Here is a 16,029-nt window from a genome sequence, read left to right on the forward strand (position 1 = left end):
ACATGACAAAAATAAGTAAATGAAGGTGTACCTTTCCAGCCCACATCATAGCATAGAGAGACTTCAAAATAGTCACACCCTTTAAGCTAGGGATTCTATGTCTGTGACTCTATCCTGAAGAAATGGAAGAAACGCAGAGAAAAAAGTTCTATGCACAAAGATGTCCATTGCAGTGTTATTTATAATACAGTAATAAAAATTGGAAACATTGAATGACCAACAATGAAGTCTAGTAAACTGACAGAAGCTATAAAATAGAGTGGTTTGGGGCCGTGAAAATGTTTTTGAAGAGGTTTTAGTAACAGGAGTTTATTGCTTAGGATGTTCCTGGGCTTCAAAGCAGAAGATAAATTATGTGCACATTATAATCTCAGCTATGTCTTTTTAAAATGCATGGAAAGAAAAGGGTAACAGTGGTGTCTTTGGATTTTGCTTTTTTAATTAACACTCTTCTTTAAACATTACTGTATTTTTTCCAAATTTCCTATAATAATCATGTAATAATTTTTCAAAAAACAAACTTTATAGAAATAAAAAAAAATTACTCAGTTAAGTGCTCATTGAAAAGGTATTGTCCAGAATAAGCTTGAGGTATCCTACAAAGATCCTGCCATATAAATTGAAAAGTGCCTGGGGGACGGATTATAATGTCTTATAATCACAGTAACTTTCACAGCTACTGAAAGTTTGAATTTTCATAGTGGTCCCCTGGTCCCCTGGTCCTGGTTGAGGGGGGAGTGAGAAGGGACACATACCTAGGTTGGAATGATTTCTTCCCCAGTGCTCAGAGTTGACCTGGGGAAGATAATTCATTTTCACACCTTTGTGCTTTGGATCCCGTGAACTGATAAACACTGAGATCCCCCAGGCCACTGCAGGGGTTCAGTCTCCCCTTTGATCTAGAGGTTCTAGAAAGAGATCCCTCCTTATTCACACGTTCTTACAGGAAAGACTTAAATTAACTCTGGGCTTCGAATTCTCCTACTCTGAACCACCACGGACCGTCTCGTTGTGAGGGAGAATTTGAACTAGAAAAACAAGAGAAAACTTTTTGTTTACAGGCAAAACAAGGGGGGTGCGGGGGAGCCTATGAGTCTGTCAGCAGATCAATAATGAACTTTCACATAAAATCTCCTAATCTTAAAATTCACTTTATTTGAAGCTATATTCAGCCAAATGAAACACAACTTCAGGCCACCGGTTTGCAACCTCTGACTTTTGCTGGGTTTTATAGTAGGGAGCCCCACATCTGAGCGTGTGTGGAGTCTTACGTTCATAGACAAATTGTCACAATACAAGAGCTGTTTTAAATTGATTCCCCTTTATAGTATTCATCCATAGTGGAAAGAAACTGAAGCAAAATCTGGCCTTTCCACAGGCTGGATGAGCACACATTTTTACAGTTAATAATTTAGCCTCTAGTATGGTCCACTGGTAGAAAGAAACACTTTATTAGGCTTAACACCTTAGCAGGTATATAAACATGCTGAGTCAGGTATTCTCAGGTTTCCCAAGTTCCACAGAGTGGGATTTTAACCCACCTGCCACTCCCGGCGCCATCGTCCTGATCTGAGCCCCAGCACTGTCCTTGCGGGTGTTCTGTGGGCTCAGCTGGCACACGGGCAGCCCCCTCACAAGTGTAGCACTCTGGACAATCCCACTGCCACATACTTTCTTGGAGTGCTGTTCACCATCTCAGGAACTCTTGTTATACAGCAGTGACCCAGGGGAAGGTGCAGTCTATTCATCTTTAAGCAAAAATCAACTGCAAACCACCATCTCCAGTGGTCTGAGGGTCACCCGTGGCCGAGGGACGAGGCTTTTCCTTGGACTGTGCTGTGTTTTACTGCCCATCTACCTCTTAGGAAGATCCGATCCTTCCTTTTATTTAAAAACAGATTGCTACGCTGGGTGCAAACCCAGATGTCTATTATGGCAGGTTGGAAACAACGGACAAATGCCCAGAAAAAGGACAGGAAGGAGAGCACCCAACACGGTAGCTGAGGTTGGGTGGATGGATGGGTGTAATATGTTTCGACTACTTTTATAATTAGGCATATATAGAGGAGGTGCAGCTCCACGCATCTCAGGGAAGGGTGGCTGTTTCCAGGCCAGAATTTTGAATTCCGGGTGGCGTGGGTTCTTGCCTGGTCCCAGTTTTGGCTTTCCCTTTTTTATTTTCTTCCGTTAATTTGCACTTTGTTTTTTGGTGTCTAGATTTTTCTAAGAGGGGATATTACGTTTAGTATTTTACCATTATCCTGTGGTTTTTGTTAAGGAGACAAAGAAAGTCATTTCAATGCCTGTGAATATAGTACGTCATCCCTGTTAGAGCCCAAAATCTACCTAAAGGTTCCCCTCTCATCTTTGCTTTGAGAGGCAAAATATGGGGTAAAGGATGAGAGAGCACAGACTCAGGAGTCCCCACTCTGACATCTAGCTGGATGAACTAGCCAGCTGTTTAGCAGCCCTGGGCCTCACTTTCCCTGTTTGTTAAATGGGCTGAATATAGTGCTACTCACGGGATGGTGATGAGGGTCGGATGGGTGATGTAAATGATGTCCTTAGGGCAGTGCCTGCACACAGTTAGCACCATGTGTTTGCCACAGTCGGCATCCTTGCTTGCATCCTGTGGACCACTCTCTGAGTCCCGGGGAAACGTGGAGGTTTCCGTGGAGGCTCCTCTTGTGACCCACCCCACCCCCGGGAGCAGATGTTGGGGTGTCAGCAATAGCAAATGTGGCAGGGTACACTTGAGAGTCATTTTTAGTAACAGCCACCATTTTACTCCTCGGTATGTGTGGCAGCAATGTAATTTTACATCCCTGAGATGGGGACGTTCCTACAGGAAACCTGGACTCCACAAGGTTAAGCAACATTAGTGCAGAGCAGAGATCCAGACCAAAACAGAAATATCTGCTTTCAGGGCTCGATCAGGGGCTCAGGGCTTCTTCGGTGCTGATTCCTCGCCAGCCAGGGATGGTCCTTTCCCCCAGTGAGCTCACGGGCTTTGTGGCAGGCATGGGTCGCCTTCCGCGGGGTCACCCAGAGCCCCATTCCCTTCAGCAGAGTCTTCCCCAACTCTGTGTTCAGCGAGACGTGCGTTTCGCTTGCCTTTGTCATTCCCTCAAACGGCTCTAGACCTCAGCGCTCTGAGTCGCCAGAAAGGGAGGAGTTGGCTGCCAAGCATTTCTAACCACCCTCTATCTTTTTTTTTTTTTTAATAAATTCAAAAAATAAATAACTGCTTGGGATTTGGGGACACCCAGCACTGGAACCTGATTCTTGAAAATGATCGCGATGTCCCAGTGCATCCCTGGAGAATGCATCGCAGAGGACTTGTGGGCGGTTGCCTCAAGGAGCAGCCTCTACCTGCAGAGAAAGCCAAGAAAGTAGATTTATGTGCAATCATAACCTGGATCGTCTGCAGGAAGAGACTGTCCACAACCCGGTACAATGGGCGAGGGGAACGGGAAGAGGGTAACTTACACTTAGGGGCATCTTATCACCATTTCCTTTCAATGTCATTGTCTCCTCCATATGTGCCACTGTTTCTCACCAGGGTGTTATCAGCATCAGCATGTTGGGTGGGTGGAACTTCCTGTCCTTGGAGGATGCGAGGACCCCCAAGCGTCTAATGTCTAAGGTATTCCCTCCCCCATTCATTGTGGAAACCAAAAAAACTGCCTCTACACCTTTCCTAACACCCCTTAGGGTGTTGCCACCCTCAGTCCTACCCCCCCACGTGGATCCTAAGCACAGTCATGGGGAGAAGTCCGCGTCTGGGACAGCAGGGAGTTGGCCTTAAATTGCCTTGCTATGCCATTTGGTTTCTAAGGGCCAAATTAGCAACAGAAAGGTTGCCTGTGGTTTTCACCTTTAATCAGTTGGCAAGGCTAGGAACGTATTTTTAAACATTTGTTAGGGGTAAGCCATGGAGCTTTCTCTTCGGAAATAGAACCAAAGTCATCTTGTTCTTCTGCCTGATCCAGGTGTTGGTATGTCCCAGGGTTTCATCTGTTCACTCTTAACCCCCTCCCAGTGGGTAGTGTCATCTTTGCCTTTGACTTCAACTGTTGACACATACTGAGGACTTTCCAACCCTCCCTCCATCCCTCATCTCCTTCTAGAAGCCCACACCTGCGTGTCCATAGATCTTTTTTTTTTTTTTTTTAATTTGTTTATTTTTGGCTGTATTGGGTCTTCTTTGCTGTGTGTGGGCTTTCTCTAGTTGCGGTGAGCGGGGGCTACTCTTTGTTGCGGTGCACGGGCGCTACTCTTTGTTGCGGTGCACGGGCTTCTCATTGCTGTGGCTTCTCTTGTTGCAGAGCATGGGCTCTAGGCATGCAGGCTTCAGTAGTTGTGGCTCGCGGGCTCAGTAGTTGTAGCTCGCGGGCTCTAGAGCACAATCTTAGTAGTTGTGGCGCACGGGCTTAGTTGCTCTGCGGCATGTGGGATCTTCCCAGATCAGGGCTCGAACCCGTGTCCCCTGCATTGGCAAGTGGGTTCTTAACCACTGCACCACCAGGGAAGCCCATGTCCATAGATCTTCTGATCTCCATCTGATGAGTCACAAACTTGATGTGTTTAAAAGTCTATTCTTCATCTTCCTCTCTAGTCTGTTCTTCCCTAGTGAACGCATGACTCTTTCCAATCACGGAAATCAGAAATTTGGAAAAAAAAAAAAAAAAGTCATCGTGTTGACCAGCACAGGACAGCAGAGGGTGGGCCGGAGGAGACTGAGAGAAGATTTTGATCCTTTGAGCAGGGGGCTGACTTCGGGGAAGTGAGACCCTTGCAGCCAGCACATCTGGGCAGGTGGGGGGAGAGGGCGGCCGAGCTGGGGCTTGTGAGGGTAGGAAGAACACAGTGCATCTTCCTCTCTGATCCAGTTCAACAGGAGATGATTTGGGGGTAGTGGCCTGTTGGGGCCCCAGGTAGTGTCTGGGAGAGCCCACCATACACATCTCTCCCCAGCTGCGTGTCCAGTGCCATCACATTCGGGGCTTGAAATCAGCCGTGGTGGTGTATTTACACCACAGGAATCAGCAAACACTACAGATCAGGCCTTTCCCCCCCACCCCCCCACCCCAAGCCCCCTGCAATGAGCTGGTTTTCCAACACACCATTGCTACGGGGTCTCTGGAGGATCCCACAATTCCACCTTGTATTGTAGGCACCACCTTCTTATAAGAAGGAGCTGCACCCTCTACTGTCCCTGGTGCTCACCCCCACTACTAAACAAAGCCCCCTTCAGCCCTCCAAACCTGCCCAAGAACTGTGTTGTTACTTAGCCAAACCACTTCTCCTTCTCCTAGAGAAAGGAGGGGTGCATGTTATGACAGGCAGGGAGGGCTTGCACTTAGATTTTACATTGGCATCCATTTTTACTATCACTGCAAGGTCCATTCTCATCTGATTTTAAAATACTACTTTCAAGGGGGTTTGGGGAGTTGGCTTATTTTTATTTTGTTTGATTGTCCTTCTAATCAGCTTTTCTGTAAACTGATATTAAAAGTAGTTGCTTTTCCTAAGCCTGAGACTAGACAGTGAAGAAACATGCCCAGGAATATTTTGAAAAATAGGACAAAGTTGGGAGTTTGCCCAGAATTTAAAATTCACCACAAGTAAACTTCATTTGCATAATTAAGAGTTGCTGCTCCCATCCTGCTGGGTCTAATTGCGTCCTGCCACGTGTGGAAAGCCCTGTCATCTCTCCATGCTCTTATCTGGCTTTCCCAGTTTGGAGATGGTCCTCTCTGTCAATCTGCTGATGTTTAGTTACCTTTGCAGGTGAGAAAGTGAAAGCTAAATTGCCAGGGGGCAAAAGGTGCTGGAAGAAAGGGAACTAGAAACCCAAATTAACCAGGCCTTCAAAAAGCAATGCAGTTTCCAAATAATACTCGTTTAAAAGATAGTCACAGTATCTACTATAGGCCAAGAACTGTTCTAGGCACCAAAGAGACAAACAAAAGAGGCAAGACCAGCCAATAAACAAATAAGAAAATGCCAGGTAGGTCAGGGGGTGGCAAACAATGGCCATAGAGCCAAAACCCGCCCATCACCTGTTTTTGTAAATAAAGTTTTATTGGAGCACAGCTACACCCCTCCATCTACTCCTGTCTCTGGCTGGTTTCTAGACACGTACGTGGCAGTCACAACAGAGACCACCTGGTCCTTTACAGAAAGGTTTGCTGCCCTCTGGTGTAAGTGTAGGGGATTCAAATGGGGTGAAATGAGAGAAAGCAAGGGGATGGCAGGTGGTGGCTGCTTTCCACTTACTGGTGTGGGGATGCGTCTCTGATGCTGACGTTTAGACCAACACCCAAAGCCGAGAAAGAGGAGCCCACCAGAGGAAGGGCTGGGAGAAGGCAGAGGGAATGAGTGAAAAGGGCCTGAGGCAGTAAAGAGTCAGGTGTGTTCTAGGAAATAGATCAAAAAGGAGGGGGTGATGGGGTTAGCAACAGAGTTTGAGTGTGGTCTTTGGGGCAGAAAATGATGTCCGAGGAGATCTGATCTGAAAGATAGGCCCAGCTTTACAGATCTTGGTAAGGTGATTGGGTATTGGTCCAGGTGTGTTAAGTAAGTAGGTTAGGAATTTCCCTCTGCTCAGACCGAGAGACCAGATAGAAGGTGGTCTTGGCGGCCAGGTGAGATAGGACAGCTGCTTGGACCAGTGTTGTCCAGGCTCAACTACTTTGTGAGCTTTGGGCAAGAATACAAATGGGAGCTCACTTTCCTGTGTAAATATTTAAAGTATATAGTTAAAGCTAACGGGGAAATATGTGCTCTAGCCTCCCACTTTCACAAACGCACCTTTGTGAGTACCTGGAAGCCCAGGTTCTGGTTTAGGATTCTGATTCCTCGGGGTTCACTGCTGCTTCCCCCCAGCTTCCCAGCCTGCTTGCAAGATGCCTCACCACGTCCCAGCCACATCCGCCAGCCTTTGGGGGCGAGGGGGACAGGACACGAGAATATTTCAACACATGAGCCAAGACTTGGGTAACAAAGAACCCTCCACTCCCCCCGGGCAGTGTCCCTGCTCGTGCTCCCCTGGCCCAGCCAGGGAGGACCTGACCAGCCCGGGCACAGGGAGGGTCTTAGAGCTTCTGTTAAATATAGACCACGGATGGACTTTAGTGCTCCCGCTCCAAAGAAATCGATATTCTACCACCTTCTAGAGCTAGCCAAGAGCACACTCCGTACCTTCCTTTGCCCCTCTCCGCATCAAAACCATAGTCTGCGTTGGAGAGCACACACTCTTAGGCTGATGCGAGCTGCCTTCCCGGGGACCCCGGTCTGGATGCGCCACCCGTCCCTGCTGCGACATCTAGTGGTGAAAAGTGGAAACGCATCACCCACCAGGAGGGGAGGGATTTCAGAAACTTCTGTCTCAGACTGCTACATCAAATTCAGTTATGTTCAGATTCTCCAAAGTTCTTAGTGAGCACGAGGAGGGGTCATCCTCGAGGACGAGGTTAAATTTCCTTAGACAGGAAATCTCGAGTATATCTTGCTTTTCCTTGCCTTTCAAGATAATGGTGGATTCTGTCAGTCTTGATGGAGAGCAGTTTCCTGGCTCATCTTCCCAAGGGCAAGGTGAAGGGTGAATGAGTCCGTCCCAGCCCAGGCCAGCAGGTCCTGGTGGAAGGGGAAAGGAAGGGCCAGGAGATGTGCAAAGGCCCTGGGCAGAGAGCGGGAACGTGGGATGGCTTGCAACCCCTGTACCCCTTTCTTTGGCCTGCGAATTATTTTTCTCACCTGCCCTCCATTCACCTCCACTTGAAAGGTGAGAATGCATGTGTGTTCGTATGATCGTCTGGAATTGAGGACGTTGTAAAAGCCGAGCTGTCAGTCCAGTGAAGCAGTATTTTCTTGGACAAAACAAGATTTCTTGAGGACAGTTATTATTGGGGAAACAACATGTGAGCTAGTGATGGGTCCTGAGATGATCACAGCCCCTCCAGATGAAGGCTCAATCTGCAATTTCATAAAAAAAAAAAAAAAACTTGAAGCCTCCCTGGGGCTCCCCGAGGATGTGGAGCCTGTTAACACAGGCCAGCAATCCAACTCATTTGCTTAGGAAAAATGAGGTGCCGAAATGTGCCCTTTGTCCATGCAAATACAGAGCAGGGGGGCCCCTTCTCATTCTACTTGTCTTTATCATACCAGTGACTTATAAATCTTACTTTAAATCGGGACCCTGCACCAACTGGGAAGTGTCTTCTGAGTGGGACAAACTGGAAATGGCCCTCCTTGGATATTCACAGTGCTTGTAACTCAAGACATCCCCACTTTGAGATTCTGCTCTCGATCTGCAAATTCTTGTTTACCGCTCCCTGCTCCCCACTCCCCTTCTGAGAAACCCACCACCTCCCTTTCACTGACAGCAGTGGTAGAAAAGAGACCTGGTGGTGAGTTCTGTCTTTGCCTTGGGCAAGTGCCTTGGCTCCTCTGAGCCTTGGTTTCCACATCTGAAATGGAGAACGACCACATTAACCACAAAGGTTTCTTTGAGGTTTAATAAGGGATGTGAGTGAAAACACAGCATAAGCTGGAAGATACAAACGTGGAAGTTACTGCTGCAGACAGGAAATGCATCTGTCACAACTCCTCCGGGTGTTCATGAAAGAATAATTCATGACCCTTCCGGGGGTACTGCAGTGGGCGTGTAGCAGAGGAAAGAGACTGGCTCAACCCCAACTTCAGCAAAGACAAGTGGGGATTTATAGCCAAGGAGCAAGGGTGTGGGGGTCAGTGGGTGGAAAATTGCTGAGAGGAAACCCAAAGGCTGGGAGGCTTCTTGCTGGATTGACTGCTTTGGCTTCTCTTATTAGATGGTCAGCCGGTTGTGGCCACAAGAGGAGACAGGGGGGAGGCTCAGGGCAAAACATAGCTTTTTATATCCTAGGTCGCAGAGAGACAGGGGTTAGAGTGTTGTCACAGAGCTCAGACTCAAGCCAGGGGCAAGCTGCGAGCCCCCGTGGCAAGTGCCTTTACTAGGCATCAGGGTGGGTACATGAGGAAAGGCAGGGAGAGTGGGGGGCAGTGTCACTGGTGTGTTTGAATGTCACGGGGTCACCCTTGGGAGGGTAGGAAGGGGGACTTGTGGCTGAGCCCACCTTGCACACCGGTCGGTGCACCTGGGCCGACACTCACAGCCTGTTTGTGGGGATGTTGAGGCAGCGGGAAAATAGGAAGTTTTAAAGGTTATAATATTCATCAGGATTCTTGCTGAAGGCGTGCCAGGGTGATCAGGTGTCAAGGTTGGGCATGAAGAATTTGCTCAGATATCAGGGGTGGGGGATTTTCTGTAAACGTGATCCTGCAGGATTCTTGTTTAACCTGGACTAACCGGACCAAGGTCACAGCCCACTGTCACTGGCTCCTCTTCCCTCTTGCCTCCATTTCTGGGGCTGACCTGGCAAGCAGGCAAACAGATCGCCAGCCGCTGCCGGCCCGCCACTGCCCTGCGTGGAATGGGGAGGAGTGAGCGGGGCTCTCAGCCTCAGGCAGCGCTGAGCAAAGTGGAGACATACCGTCTCTCAGCTGCGTGGGGCAAGCCCACCTTGGTTCAGAGCTGCTGCTGGAAGCACGCAGGGTAGCACCTGTGTCCTTCGGTTCCCTCGGTGCAAGTCTGCTCAGAGAGGAAGGGCCTGCGGGGACTCGTGCAGAAGGGACAGAAGTGCCCTCACTCCTTCACACAGGACAGGCATGTTGGCCAAAGCTCACAGTGTCAGGATCAGGAAGGCACGAAACGGAAGACAGCAGCGAGCGATTCACTGCGCAGTGTGTCCAGACCTAATGACGGGATTTGAAGCTGGAAGCAGGTTTTCTGCCTTTGCACTGTGTCAGGAGAAGCAGATACTGGCTTCACACAAAGGAGCTGTGCATGTTAGGTGGCTGCGTGTCAGGAAATAGGTGGAGAACTTTTTAATTTACTCAGTGAGGCACTCCTAGCGGAAGGGGATGCTCAGAGTTCAGACACTCAGCGTGAGGTGGGTGGAGGTGTAGCGGGGGCCTGACTTAAAGGGAAGATAAAGGGCTGGTTTCGGAGATTAAATTAGAATGAGAGATGGTAGATTTGTTTCAGGGGGTCATGGGCTCATCGGCAGCAGTAGATGGCACGGGGGAGAATGCCAGCGCCCCATTTCTTCATGCCTGCTCGGCAGCACCCCAGTGAGTAACTGTCTCAGGAGAGAACTTTTCAGCTTCTGTGCTGACTTGGGTAACAATTCAGGGGAATTGCTGGCAAGATACCCCAGCTTTTTCCACCCAATGCAGTGCTTGAGGTTAGAAAAAGAAACCAGATCACTGTCCAAACCATGGTTTCCAACCCTAGCCGACCCAATACTTTATAATGTACATGTTGTGATGCCCCTTTACTCTCCCGAAGTAAAATTCAAAGATAACAATGTACCTACACAGGTAATTTTAAAAGATCAATAGAGGGACTTCCCTGGTGGTCCAGTGGTTAAGACTCACGTGCTCCCAATGCAGGGGGCCCAGGTTCGACCCCTGGTCTGGGAACTAGATCCCGCGTGCCACAACTAAGAGTCCATGTGCCGCAACTAAAGATCCCACATGCCACAACTAAGACCTGGCACAGCCAAATAAATAAATATTTTTAAAATACAAATAAAATAAAAGATCAATAGAATGCCCTAACTTTAATATAACAAAGACATCGAAGGAATATATATAGTATAATAGAATGTGTATGTAAATGCGGAGCACAGGCAAAGAGGAGACATTCTGAAATTGGCAAATACTTGGACCCATCTGCAGAATCACTGAATGTAACACCTACAGATGCCACGGATGTGGGAGGGATAGCAACTCAAATACAGCAGCAACAGGCTGACGTTTCAGAAGTGGGGATCAGAGCTCCTGAAAGATTAGGAAAAAAACCCATGTATATATAATTCCACCAGTGTATAAAATAGTTGCATTCTTGGGAAAGTCACTATGTATTAAACCAAGCCCTCCCAAAACCCTCTGGGTCATATATAAAATGCAATTAAGTCCTAAGCTCAGATGATCATAAACAAGGTTTTTCTCTTATATAAATGCTCAGCAGACGCTCAGAAGTCAGGCAGACTCAAGAGAATTCTTACCGCTCAGGCCATTGTATGTACACGTCAGGACCCCTAGCCCCCACCTACCCACCGCCAGCAGCAGCCCCCAACGCTGAGAACTAAAGCTGCCGCCGTCCATTTCCAAAATGCCAGCTAGGGGACAGTGTTGCCCCTGCTGAGAAAGATGGGTCAGAGTTTACCAAGAGAAAATGCGGGTAGGAACTCAGGAGAGCTGTGTTTGTTACTGAGCACGCTCCCATCCTTGGTCGTTGGTGGAAAAAGTAACGGTGGCTCAGCTGGAAGAGATCAGCAGTAGATCAGCACCTCCCAGGATTTGGGTCTGGAAGCAGTGGTCTGGCCAGGTCTGAGATCACACTGAAAGGGAAAGGCAGACACTTGCCTCCGAAACGCTCTTGCGTGGGTCACCCCTGAGTACATCATTTACACAACACCTCTTTATTGGGCATCCTACCTGTGCCAGGTGCTGGGGATACCGTCTCTCCCCTCAAGGTTTGGCCCCTAGTCTAAAGGAGAAGAGTGTCACGTGATTACCCTACAGTCTAGTGGGGTGACGATGGAGAGCCACACGTGCACTTGAGCCTGCTTGTGAGGAAACCTCCTGGAGAGGCCACAGCAAGATAGGTCTCCTGGGATGCGTGGACGTTAACAAGCTAAAGCAGAGGGGATCATCGTGGGTAGGGGAGAAGGGCTCGACCTCAGGCTGCAAGCCACAGCTCTGACAGGCTGTTATTACTGGGTTAGGAGCTGGGAAGCGGGCCGGGTGTGTGAGGCTGGGATGGAGCCAGGGTGACATGATCAATGCCCCACCACGTAGCCCTTGAGGTGGGTTCTCTGGGGGCACAGAGCACCTCACCAACACCATCCCTTCAAAAGCACCCATGTTATATTTGATGTCACACTGTTCGCATGTCTGTGTCCCCCCAAAACTGCGGATCTGGGGAGGGTGTAGACCTTCCTGTTCCAGCACACGGGAGGTCCTCCATAAATGTTTGATGATGAATCTGTGAATTATCCAGGGCTGCGGAGACTCCTGCTTCTCCCCTGTAGGGCTGAGAAAGAAGAAAGCGGAAAGGTTGTCATGGCCCCCAGGCCCCTCCCCAGCATTTAGCTTTGTACCTTGTGATGCCCTTCTTCTCATCATCTTGTACCTTCAGAGCGTCGTAAAGGAGCAAGACCCCTCCACACAGAAGGAGCAGGTGACCTGACCAGTCTAACGGGGCTGACCCCGTTTCACTTTTAAATTGACCACTTGGCAGGAATTGCTCCATCCAATTCATTGTGCATCAAAATGCAATGGAAGTAGGCAAATCCACTGAGACAGAGCGCACTGGTGGTTGCCAGCAGCCGGGCAGAGAGGGGCCTGGGAAGTGACTGCTCATGGGCACAGAGTTTCCTTGTGGGGGGATGAAAATGCTCTGGGACCAGATAGCAGTGATGGTTGTACAACATTGTACATGCACTAAAAGCCTCTGAATGGTTCACTTTAAAATGGTGAATTGTATGTTTATTTTACATTTAAATTTTTTTAATGCGGTGGGGACAGAACAGACTGTATCTACCACATGGGTAGAAATTTCAGGTTGGGGTGCAAACTTCCAGTTATAAGTTAAATAAGTCTTGGGGATGTAACGTACAGCATGGTGACTGTACTGCACTTTTGAAAGTTGATGAGAATAGATCTTTAAAATTCTCATCACAAGGAAAAAAATTGTTACTATGTGTGGTGATGGATGGTAACTAGACTTACTGTGGTGATAATTTCACAATATATACAAACATCAAATCATTTACACTGTACACCTGAAGCTAATATAATGTTATAGGTCACTTATACCTCAATTTTTTTTAAAAGGCAAAGAAAACTCGCAGACCGGAAGGATGCAGCAGGGGTCCTGAACCATGGGAATCCGCGTGTGCCTTTTGCTCAGGGGCTGCTCTTCTCCTGTGACTAACAGGCCCTTTCTCATCTATATTCAGGACACGCACCGAGGACTCTTCATCCAGCAACTGAGACCCACACAGAACCTGCAGCCGAGAATCAAGCTGAAGCTGTTCGGCCACTCGGGGTCTGGGAAGACCACCCTGGTGGAATCTCTCAAGTGTGGGCTGCTGAGGAGCTTCTTCCGAAGACGCCGGCCCCGGCTGTCCTCCACCAACTCCACCCGGTTCCCACCCTCACCCCTGGCCTCCAAGCCAGCAGGTAGGCACCCCACCAGCCCCTGTCTCTCCACTGGATACTTCCAAGGTCAAGGTCTGGGAGGAGGTGTGGCTTTGTTTGGAGCCCTTGGCCTGAGGCTGACCGGTTCCCGCCGCCTTGGTGGCTTCCAGGAGTGGTCCTCCCGTCTCTTGGCCAGTGAGCGCACCCTGCCCTGGTGCTAGTGAGGAAAGGGCCTCACTGAAATTACAGTCCGCAATCGCAAGCGTGCAAAATAACACAATCGTGTTCTGCTCGGGGACTCTACCCTTGAAGACACAAAGAGCTTGTTTGGACTGACATAGGTTCAAGGTTGCACGGATGGAATATCAGCCCGCAGAACGGGTCCTCACCCCTTATGCTTTCTTCTTGGAATGCTGCGGGCACATCCAGGAATGCGAGAACACAGAGCCACAAAACTGGGTGCACGGGGAAGCCCGTCCTCGTGTATCTGGAAGTGGGGTGGTGGCTTTGAAAGGCTCCTTAATGGCTTTTCAGTGAGCCTGTCTGTTCACCTGGACCCTAGTTGGGAAGCCAATTTTGCCGTCTGCCTCCACCTCCCACAGACACGATTATCAACGGGTTCGCACCCGGAACTCCAGGGTGGCCTGTCCCTCCCCAGGGAGAAACATTTGCAGTGAGCAAGAGGAAGTGGTGCAGTCTGGGGTGTCATTTTTCCTAAACCCACCCTTTTAGAGTGAGGAAATTAAGGTTTTCAAAGATAAGAATAGAGACCTTCAGAGAGTTTCCTAAACAATGTCAATGTTGAAGCTCTGTGCCTCAGACTCACTTTCTGTACATATTACGAAGGTGTCATATCTGTTCCCTAGGATGAAAACAATTGTTTTAAAGTTTGTGTTTCTATGTAATTTCTCTCTCTACGAGGAAGGATGTCTGGGCAGCATTAGCTGGAGTGAGGGACAGCTGACTGAGATCTGCATGCCCCTTTCAACTTCTTCCCTCTGAACACAGTAATAGAATTGAAATTAGGGGAAGAAGTGTAACCAAAATGGATATATAATTAGAATGATTACAATATTGCTAACACGTGTTGCTAATGCATACTGAGTACTAACTGTGTGCCAGGAGCTGGGCAAAATGTGGTACGTGTGACACCTCATTTAATCCACGTGACAGGCTTATTGGCATTTTTACCACCCTTTTACTGAAGCCTTGAGGGGTCAAGTAGACTGCCCGGAGTCACACAGCTGGCGATTCATGAAGTGTCTGGCTTCTGAGCCAGGGCTTATTGATGATACTTATAACTCCGTCTGACTTGGGGCATATTTGTGCTCATGTTTTCCATCTTCCACTGTAATTTTGCTCAATTTCAGTATGTAAGATAGGTCTACACCTTCTCAGAAGCCAGTAGTTTTCCAGGTTTAATGATTAAGTTGAGCCTCTTACGTGTGGACCAGGCCAGTATTGCTTCAAGGTTCAAAGTGAGTTTCTCTAGCAGTTCCTCGTGTCACCCCTAGAGGGAACCAGCTCTCTCCTTCTGTGGGTTAAGGTCACTCCAATCTGACTCTGGGGGGATGGGGGGCAGGGGGGCAGAGAGACGGAAACAAAGAGCAGAGACAGAGAAAGACAAAGAGATGAGAGCTATCCAGATCTGTGACCTGGAATTTTTGTAAGTCGTATTGGATATGAATTTATGCCTCAGGAGCCCATGGGCTAAACTGAACCAGCCACATATCAAGTGACATCTGGGTTCTCCCGGAGGGAGAACGGCTCAACCCTCACCCCTCAGAAGTAATATCTCCATTCATCTTCCTTCTGGTCAATTTCCCGCATCTGGAAGAATCCAGAAGTAGATTCTTGATAAAATGCAGCTCAGGATGGCTGGATTATCAGCAAATCTCACTGTGTCCTTCAGCCAGGGCTTAGAGAGACTTGGGTCATGGGGCTGACTGACACAAGATTCTCTCGAGGACAACAGGTGCTCTGGACCAGGTGAGCCTCCCCACTACACTCAGCAGAGAGAAAAGTAACTCGAGGCGCTGGGAAATAAGGTCAGAGGTCAGCAGCCTGGTGAGCTGCAGCGTTCTGTGTAGTATGAGGGAAAGAAGAAACACTGAATTAACTTCCAACGTTTAAAAGTCAAGATGTCTGGACTTCCCTGATGGCACAGTGGTTAAGAATCCGCCTGCCAATGCAGGGGACACGGATTCGATCCCTGATCCAGGAAGATCCCACATGCCGCGGAGCAACTAAGCCCTTGTGCCACAACTACTGAGCCTGTGCTCTAGAGCCCATGAGCCACAACTACTGAGCCTGCAAGCCCACAGCCCGTGTTCCTCAACAAGAGAAGCCACTGCAATGAGAAGCCTGCGTGCAGCAACGAAGACCCAATGCAGCCCAAAATAAATAAATAAATAAAATCAAGAGGTCTCACCTAAAAAGTTGGCTGTTTGGTTTCTTGTAACAAGTTGGTAGCTCTGGCCAGACTGGATTCACATTTCCGCCTGGAGCCAGTTAGTGGAGAGGAGGGGCTACCCCATGTAGAGGGGCCCAGGCTCTGCATTTCACCCTGTCTCACACAGCGCCCTAACTCCAGGCGGGAGAGCTCAGGAGCAGACGCCTCCACGCCCGTGTCCGAAGGTTTGCCCTGTGGCAGAAATGACATTTCAGGAGTGCATTGGAGTGTGTGACCCCTGGACTAAGGTCACACCTAGTTCATCCCAGAGCTGTCTGGCCAGAGCCAGGCAGCCTCCCGCAGGGCCCAGGCAAGGACGG

The 16,029-nt window shown here is 48.8% G+C and overlaps 1 protein-coding gene across 7 annotated transcripts in view; it reads left to right on the forward strand.

Annotated features, from left to right (window-relative positions):
* Positions 1–16,029, forward strand: part of DAPK1 (death associated protein kinase 1) — a 214,594-nt gene that overhangs the window by 175,512 nt on the left and 23,053 nt on the right. For all 7 annotated transcript variants that reach the window (XM_082469582.1, XM_082469576.1, XM_082469579.1 and 4 more), the window contains exon 20: positions 13,077–13,299. In XM_082469582.1, coding sequence (XP_082325708.1) covers positions 13,077–13,299 — 223 coding nt within the window. The remainder of the gene's footprint in view (positions 1–13,076; positions 13,300–16,029) is intronic.

Source organism: Balaenoptera physalus (assembly GCF_965194825.1).
Source record: "Balaenoptera physalus genome assembly, chromosome: 7".
NCBI classification, from domain to species: domain Eukaryota; kingdom Metazoa; phylum Chordata; class Mammalia; order Artiodactyla; family Balaenopteridae; genus Balaenoptera; species Balaenoptera physalus.